The following is a 9,596-nucleotide window of genomic DNA, read 5'->3' as shown; positions in this document are numbered from 1 at the left end:
GTGGAATGACTAAAACATAACCAAAAAAAAAAGCCACACAAACGAACAAACAAATAAATACAAACAAAAACAAAAACAAAAACCTGAAAAATCATCAGATAACCGAAGAGTAATTTTCCAGTGAATTTCTCAGAGATCTCTGTGGCACCTTGAAGATTGAAGAATCATTCACAAAGACACCAATAAGGCTATTGAGAGACCAGTGAAAGATCATCGTGCATACTCCCTGAGATCTTTGAGAAATCAGTCAAGATCACTGCTAATGAGAGACTATACTTTCAGTGATCCCTCAATTCTTGGGGACTGTCAAAAGATAATTGAAAAACTAGTATCGAGCGCTCGTTGAGAGATTGTTGAAACACTGCAGAAAGACCACTGAACAGTGGCAGATCCAGGTGGGGGCACGTGACCCTCCCTTATTTTTTGTTGATAAAACAAAAGAAATAAAAAGAAAAAAATTGAAAGGGGGGGCGTGTGCGCCCCCCTTTAATTATGTAAATGCGCCCCCTCTTTACACAATTCCTGGAACCACCTCTGCTGAAAGACCACTTTTATGAAAGACTGCCACAAGACTACTTTGAACGATTTCATGTTTTTGTAAAGACTATAGAATACACGACAATACTTATACTACAGCAGACACACACCATACAACAGAGGGAGACTCACTAAGTGGCATTTTACAGAGTACAATAACACTGCTTCACTCATTGCTTACAGGAGCCAGATCGGAAATGTCAGTTACCTCAGGTAGATTGTAGAAAACATATCAACAATAAATTTTGGATCTGATAGCTAAGCAAAAATTGCAAATCATGCTTTGCCAGTTGTTGTCTCTGTCTTGAAACACACCAGTATAGTCGTCACAGATAAAAAATAATGCTGAAGTTGATGAAAGTTCATAGATTTTTGGATGAGGATACTTATAATCCATATCCTATGTTTTACATCCATCCTCTACAGATGACCAACAGCAAAATCAAAGGTACATTTCTCTCATGTTCGCATTTGTTGAGCTCAATCGTCTTTACTGGTGTTAGATCTTTTGTTTTACTTTTGTATAAATATGTGTGTTCTTTTTCGCATTTTCATTCAAATTTTGTGACAAATAGGAGTTTGTCGGTTCTGTTGAGGAAACTTAGAGGATCTTTCTTTTTCTGGCCTGTTTGAAGTTCCGGTAACAATGACGAGAAGATGAGAATTGTAACTGCATACTTAAATGTATATAAAAATGTACATGTATAACAATATTACTGTTCCGCCATGGTATTGCGCAAAAACGCACAGCTTTTCTTATAGTGGCATCACAGGCGTTTCATAAATATTGAAGTGCACAGATACACGACTTTTCCCGTCTGCGCGCTGGTGCTGCTGCATTATTGCGCATGCATCGACCGGCGGTCGCGACACATTTCGACGCAGCGCGCGCACAACATTTGCATGGGTTTGTGTGATCGTGAACGACGGGTCCATCCGTATACTGTGTATGTGCATGAGATTGTGTGGTTCTCGTTGTGAACCGGGGATATAGGATATGGATCGGGATCGAGTATCGCTAAAAAGAAGCATTACAGGACTGCATCTGGAAATCCACGGCTCCTCTATACGTCGAACAGAATAATTTGCCTGATAGCTATCATTCGGTGATTTACAAAAGTCAACTGATACGTCGACATGTTTATAATAAATCAGTGATTTCGCGAAGGCGGGAGTGATGAAGATGCAGGCCACAACAACGGCAGCGCAGCGTCGACCCGATTCATAAAGGAGTTGTGAAAATCGTCTGTGTGTTGTCCAGAAGATCCCCCACTACGCAACCCGGCTGAACGATATTGCTCTTCGTCTTGTCTGCGGCCTGCACACACGCAAAGGTTTTACTCTCGCAAACGTTTCCGACTTGTCTGGACCCGAGGAAGTCAATGCACGTAATGTTTGCTGAGGAATGATGCACCAATACGTGCTAATAATAGCCGGTGTATGTAGGAGCGCGAGCGGTGAGTCATCGATGTTCATGGCGATCGTGTGATATTTCGTTGCCGTGAATATAAGCCGTTACGTCGCACTCTCTTTTTCTCATGAGAATCACAACGAGCAGCTCAGCCTCGGAGAGAGCAGGTCGCGGCACCGGCCGTGACACCGCATGAGAAATTTGGTGTGTCAAACATTCCCTAGGATTCCCATGGAAACTCACTCACAGCATGGCAGGAAACATCGACTTTAGTTTACTGGCTGAGTGAAACTTGACGAGTTAAAATGATGAAGTGTGGTCAAAGTGGATTGTGCGGATGACGAACAGGACTCTCCTCCGAGCTCCAGCACGTTTAAGTTTATGACTTCTTTCATATTTGTGAATATAAGGTTGGAAATGGAATGTAGAGAATAGAGTCTGTGGTGAAGAGTACGACTTACAAGAGCGCTCAGAATCAAAAGAAATCTAACTTCTGCTGCTAACCTAGTTTGGGATGAGATCTATAACGGTTAGAAGCTCTCTACTGTAACGTTACACTTCTTGGAATGAAGTGTTAATAATAATACCACTCACTGTTGCGTACTGATTAATTTGTTAACGTATCATCGAATATCTGTTGGCAAGTTTGATGAGACAATGGCTTCGGAAAAGTTCAGTCTGTCAAAGCGACGATCAAATTCGTCCCCACAACTGCAATGTGAGGCGACCGACTTTTCATCCCTGACAGGGGATGCAACAAATGGGCCTTCCACTGTGACTCCCAACAGGACAACATGTACAACATCGTGGTCTGAAAGCAATGCATCTGTCCAGACAATAGGCAGTAATGTCGTAAACACAGATGTAAAAAACTGCAATATTACAACTGCATCTGTGCATTGGTTAGAACCTAAGCAGAGAGCTGTACATCATGATGAACCTGTGGTAGTTAAACCCAAGGCATTAACATGCAACCGTGTTACATCAGGAAGGAGCCAACCAAGAATGGACCCGGATATGTTACGCTGCAACGAAACAATACATTACCTCCAAGGTAGCGACTCAGATTCAAGTACAGCAGGAAGTTCGAGACGAAAAGCATACAGACACAAAAGTAACAGCAACACAACCTTCAAGAAATTCAGCAAAGCAGCCAGTCAGTTCCTGTCCAAATTGAAAATTCAGGAATCACACACAAAAAGAAATGAAAGACCCATTGAGGGAGAAGGCGATTCTGATACGCAAGTTGATAGCCGCACTGCATTGAGACACTCCCGATCTTTTACAAGTCGAATGTTTAGGCGCTTCAGTCGCAGGGATGATGAGGCTGACAGTTCTGAGAGTGATGAGGCAGACCGAAACTCGCCACCTGCTTCCAGAAAAGTCAAACATCGTGCGAAGCGGCGCGCGAAGTCAGAAAGAGGTAGCAGAGGAGCGTCAAAGAAGACTGGGAGTGGTAAGCAAGATCCACTCGTGAACTTTGCCAAGTTTGATCCAGATAAGTACCCCATTGACTGTGTAGAAGATATTGAGAGGGCGGCAAGAGAGCGTGAAATCGAGGAGGGCATTGATGCATCTCTAGTTGCTCAACAGGCGCAGGCACCTCTCACAGCATCACCTTGCACTGGAACTGCTTCTTCTGAACTTAGTACATTAACTCATGTAACTGAGGAACCCAGTAATACTTCCATTTTACAGGGTGCATCAAGAGCAAATGATGCACCTGTTGGAAATGCTGTTAGTGCTGCCGGTACATCACACACGACAGAGAATATTTACGATTTGTATGGATCCCTCACGCCATCAGGGACTTTCATACCCAGAACAGTCCATACCCAAATTGATTACATGCACTGCTTGGTGCCAGACCAGTGGAACATTATGAAATCTAGCTACTACTGGGGGAAGATTGACAGATATGAGGCTGATAATCTTCTGGAGAACAAACCCGAGGGCACCTTCTTGCTTCGCGACAGTGCACAGGAGGAGTTTCTGTTCTCTGTGAGCTTCTGTCGCTATGGACGCACACTTCATGCCCGAATAGAGCAATGGAACCACAAGTTCAGCTTCGATGCACACGATCCGGGAGTGTACTCTTCAGACACAATCTGTGGCCTCCTGGAGCACTACAAAGATCCAAACTACTGCATGTTCTTTGAGCCCATGCTGACCAACCCTCTGCCCCGGATCAACCCCCCATCGCTGCAGGAGTTGGCCCGAGCTCGGATATGCCAGCACCTCAACTATGACAGCATCTGTTACCTGGAGCTGCCGAACAGTCTCAAGGAATTCCTGAGGGACTACCACTACAAGCAGCGCATCCGTATCCGAAGGGTGGAGGTTGACATGCCACGGTTGCCCAAGGCGGAGCCAAGTGTTGTCACAAACACTTGCATTTCTCGATAAATGTTAGAAAGGGATGGCACACCTGCTGTTAGACACAATGTATGAGTTCTTATTTAAAGTAGCATTGCTTTTAAAAACCCACAGTTTATGGCACATTAAATGTGTTTGCATTTGGCCCGACAAGTTTTAGCGTGACAGTGTGATCTGGCAAAACAAGAATATTAGTGCACACACTGTCGACATTTTTTGATGATAAAATGTAGACTGCCTAAATGCTCGTAGTGTTTTCTGATTTGTGTGAAATTACTAATGTGATAGTAGCAAACCCTTTTCCAAGGGCATTAGTAGAGTGTGGCCTTAATGGGGGCTTCCATAAAAACAGGAAACGAAGGATCTGCTATGGGTAATGCAATAAGTCTGATATGTTATGGTATGAATTTACATTGTGCTGAGAAATGGTATTTATGAATTGACTTTTGTGAAGTGACCGTGATGTGTGTGAAGCCCCCAATGAAGTCAGTAGTACAATGTAACTAGTACATGTATCACTACCTGCAACTTGAAAACTTTGCCAATAATAGACATGATACCAGAGATTTTAGATTCAGTGTAGGATTGAATGATTTTTGTGAAAATCAAAATCACATTTCCAGTCACAACCTTGTACAGATTATGTAGCATTGATTTTTTAAAATTCCATTTTGAGACAAGTTAGGGGCTGTAATCTCAGTAATATGCCTTACAAGAGGATTGTCTGCTTTGTATTCTATGTCATAGATAATGAAAATTGCTTGAAAATTTTGCTGTAGATGTGCAATAATCTGTAATTGTAAACTCCAAGTAACACTTTTGCTTTTCATGCTGCAAGCAGCTGCATAAGCCCACTAATATGAACTTGTATTCATAAGTAATGATCTCAACTTTTACAATGCAAGTGCACATACAGTTTGTTTTACATTTTTTTGAAAATAAAATGTGTGTGCATCTACAGTTGTAGTTGATTTCAACACAACACATTGTCTAAAAGTTAATTGATAGTTTTGGAGCTTGCCAGAATGAATAGAAATAGGGAGATAGGAATTGTTCTCTTCATCTCATAATGCAAGATTTCAGTATTTTCTAATATAAACCCTGAGTTCCAGTGGTAATGAGATAATGACTCTTTCCATTTGGGTAAAGTGACTCATATCACTACCAGACATGTATGCCTCTGCTTAGAGGGGCATTAAGAAAAAAAAGAATTACTGGCATTAGAGGTGCCCCAGTATGGATCATATAGTCTGCTGATACAAATGTACATTGTAGGTGTTAAATACACAGTTTTTCAAAAATCTGTCGAATTACAGCAAGTACGTGACACAATTGCTAATTTCTGCTTACATATTTACAGTAGCATCTGTTTTACTGCTGTGCATTACGCAAGTGAGAGGGTTTACAACTGACAGTAATGCATCAATGTAATACATTTAGTACCCAGACACCTGTACAATGAGCGTCAATGTGGCGTGATGTGCAAGTCTAAGCCAATTGTGAAGTTTTTTTTTTTCCCCCACAGTCTTGTCCCAATACTCTTTGAGAGGAGTTTCCTTTCATATACTCTAGGCTTTTGACAATTTAGTTCAGGACCAGAAAACAAATACCATGTGAAAGGGACATCCAAGGAGTTCTTGTCAGTTCAACAAGGATGTGGTACAATGTGTAGATTTAAATGTGCACAGAGAAAGAGTAGAAAATTGCAAAGAGCTAATCAGGTTTCAGGAACAGGTGTGCTATTACAATGTACATGGATCTCTACATTTTTGTCAGAGTTTCACTTTTTTTTTTCAATTGTAATATGGCTTGCTGAAGACAAAGTGTTTGCAAACTCATTCAGTTTTGTCCTACTTGGAAAAGTACAGTGCATGTTTGTTCATTTTGAATCTGCTCGATGGACTATGTGATGTAGCACCAGAGATGAGCTTGTCAAATGTTATCACTTTGTATCTATGCTTTCTTGCCATCATTTAAACTTGCAAATATTTTGTATTTAATGATGAGCAGTTACACAATGTGCTTACTTTTATATACCCATACAAAATGTATAATGCTACTAAGGTTTCTATACTTGGTTGTGTCATATGTGAGTCAGACTAAGATTAATTAAGAATGAAAAAATGCAAAAGAGATAAGGGGAGGGAATCAAAGAAAAGTGTTTGGTCTGCTCTGTCACTTAGCTGAGCCCTATATTCATATCATGCTGGGTTCATGAAACATTTTTAAGTTGCAATAAACATTAGAATTCCCTTATGGAATCCGTAATACACATGTACAGTTTGTACTATGAGATAAGTGTTTGGCATAGGTTTGAAATGCAAAGACAGATTGCTTTTACTCTGCATTGTATTTGAAATCTAGAGGAAAGGAGAGAAAATGTTTCTATGGCAATGGTCTCCACTATCAATATTTTCACTGTTGATGTCAAAAGTATGTTTTCAGAGGTGATACACTGTGCAACCACACATTTTACATACACTGTACCAAACGGAGAGGTTATTGTGTCTCATTCTGCTCTTTGCTACTGTAATCACTAATATCACCTGTCAGTGTGTGTATGGCTTCATCACTCAAGAGTGCCATAGGGAAGCAATTTGTACTCCCATACAGGAACCTTCAAACTAGAAGATTATTTTGTGCCATTGCTGCTCATACCCTGCCATGTGTCACTGTATTCAAGCCCTCTATTATTTCATCCCTCTAGATCCATTTCTTTTTCTCTGTCAGTCTCTCTTCTTGCTTTATAGCTCTGTCTCCCCTACATTGTATCTACCAATCTGCTGAACAATCTTCCTGCCCAATCTTACCATCTATCCATCTTCATGTGTCTGTCTGCACCAGACAGCCCTTCATTGTAGCTACCTGTATTCAGCTACTAGTATCCATCTTTACTGCTGTAAAAGCTATTATTTTCACCAAGGTTTCATTTTTGTGAATCACTGTTGGGCCACAAATTTTAAATAACAACATGCAGAAATATTGCTATGTGCAGTACATGTAAAGTGGCATGCACTTGCGATAACCACAGTGTCAAAACATCTCATGAAAATGTCTGACCTCCTCATCCACAAAAATAAGTGCACTCCCGTTGAAATGAACATGATTATAATGAGATTCAAATCTTGCCCCAACATTGTCCGCTGTATACTTTTTATTGCTTATTTGCTCGGTTATATTGAAATTTCGATATAACGAAAGGAAACTGCCAGTCCCAAGGACTTCGTTATAATGGGAGTCTACTGTATCTTTACACAAATATTACAGCTTTTACAGTATTGTCATCATTGATTGTCTCGCCATGCAGTACAACTGTATACCAGGTCTGCTCTGTCACTTTGCTCAGGTTTTGAACAAAATGACAATGTAGACTCTTTTGTAGGGCAGAGTATTATCTCCTTCTCTGGCTCAGAGTGACAATTCATCAGATAACCATGTCCCTACTTTCAACTGATATCATTGGTACAAAAAATGTGTGCACTGTAGAGGTGATCTGCTCTACTGGTGCAAACAGTGGCAGTTGCAAATGTGTCTCCCTTATTTACTGCAATCTTCTGTCCTTTGTCAGGATATTGGCACTGCCATGCCCCTCTGTTACCACCCATCCATAATATCCCTTGCTTAGCCTTCAGCCTGGTTGTCTTAAAGGAAGTATATCCCTTCTGCAAACATCATGAAATTTAGTATGGCTGAAGAACAATGTCTCCCGACATAGTGAATAAAATCTTATGATAATACACCTTTTTTTTTTTTTTAAAGTAATGAAAAACTAACTCCATGTCTCTCCAGCATATATGTTTCCCTTTTGTACAGAAAATAATGGTTGGATTTTATCTAACCATTTTATGGGTTTTGAATCAATTACTAGAGAGCCATTATATTTATTTCTTCATCATCATAAGGAAATTTCCAGCTTTATTATTCTGAGGAAAGGTCTAAATTGCCTACCTCTCAGCTGAAGTAAGGAATCTGCTTTTCAGGGTTGCAAAAGGGACACACAAACTTTATGTACAAATGTTGGTAGGCCATTGTAACTCGTCTAACAGCAAATGAAGTTGGGGTAGTATACACTGTATGATCGGCAGAATGACATTCGTCCGCTTTATAGAATATCATTCTATTGGCTAGTGAGCCCCTTGTTACATATCTGCACCTTTTATGATATGAAATGTCATCTGGAGGTAAATATTTGGCAAATATACTTGGGGCTTGCGAGACGCATCCTGTGTTTACGGAGACTGCTACTGTAAAATGATTGTAAACCAATCCACACTATTCTAGTTTGCATGAGGCACACAACGAAATTAGGCTGGCAGTTTTAAAAAAACAAAGGAAAGCTGTGTGAATGCTCACAATGAAATGAGGACTGAATTTGATATCTGAATGCCAAACAAACAGCAAGACTGACAAAGTACCTGCTGTCATGATGTTAACCACCACCTTTCAATGAAATTTTAGGAAGGCTATTGTCTCGAGCGATTTTGTGTTACATTGTGTTTACATAAAGTGAAATATAAGTGCATATTTGTGAGGTTTTTTTTTTTTCTGAGAAATGCCAAATTATTTATTTCACAGATGTACAGTTATTGCCTATTCTAGAGTGTGCTGTTGCAGTTGTAAATAGAGAAAAGATTTATTTTTCAATGAGCTTTGCAAATCATGCTGTGTATAATACAGTTCCTATCAAAGTCCTTTGTTGTATTCAATGCACTGTGATAATACTGTAACACACTGTTATCATTCATTAGTGAATCTAGTTGAATTGATAATACTGTATAAAAATGAATTACCTCTTCTCTTCCATTCTTGCAGATGTACAATTGCGGTAGGTACATGTTATGTATCATGCTGTGTGTACTATGTGAGGTAATAGGTATATCTAGTAAAAAGCAATAGAAATTAGTATTGTTAATACTGATTAGAATTGTCATGACCTTGTTGGTGAGTGCTAGATTGTACAGATTATGGTATGGAATTGTCTAGTGTACCATACAGTACCACGATGTACAAGTGTACATGTTTGTAGTACCGGTATTTTTCCAGCTGTATTGACAAGTGTAAAGTGCTATATGTAGTTGGTTTGTACCGTTGCATTGTGGCAGATGTGTTCTGCATGCTTGTCCTGCACATGCTTCAGTGCCCTTATGATGGAATATGATGAATGAGTATGGCTGGTGAAAATTACATTTTCAATTTTATTTCTTCTATAATGTCTTCTATTGTTATCACTACTACTTCTACCATCATCATTACCGATAATGGTGGGATGGTT

The 9,596-nt window shown here is 40.0% G+C and overlaps 1 protein-coding gene across 1 annotated transcript; it reads left to right on the top strand.

Annotated features, from left to right (window-relative positions):
- Window positions 1–1,586: 1,586 nt before the first annotated feature.
- Window positions 1,587–4,354, top strand: LOC139723204 (uncharacterized). The gene has a single exon (XM_071634463.1). The coding sequence runs from the start codon at window positions 2,606–2,608 to the stop codon at window positions 4,352–4,354; it is 1,749 nt and encodes a 582-aa protein (XP_071490564.1). The 5' UTR covers window positions 1,587–2,605.
- The last annotated feature ends 5,242 nt before the right edge of the window (window positions 4,355–9,596 follow it).

Source organism: Diadema antillarum, unplaced genomic scaffold (assembly GCF_040938485.1).
Source record: "Diadema antillarum isolate AM-2024a unplaced genomic scaffold, OU_Dant_1.0 scf00000183, whole genome shotgun sequence".
Classification (NCBI taxonomy): Eukaryota; Metazoa; Echinodermata; class Echinoidea; order Diadematoida; family Diadematidae; genus Diadema; species Diadema antillarum.
The sequence above is the reverse complement of the archived record's forward strand: the minus strand, read 5'-3'. Positions and strand labels throughout refer to the sequence as shown.

Bases quoted from the DNA above. Each gene is read 5' to 3' on its own strand.
- LOC139723204 (XM_071634463.1), top strand. From the start codon at position 2,606: ATGGCTTCGGAAAAGTTCAGTCTGTCAAAGCGACGATCAAATTCGTCC.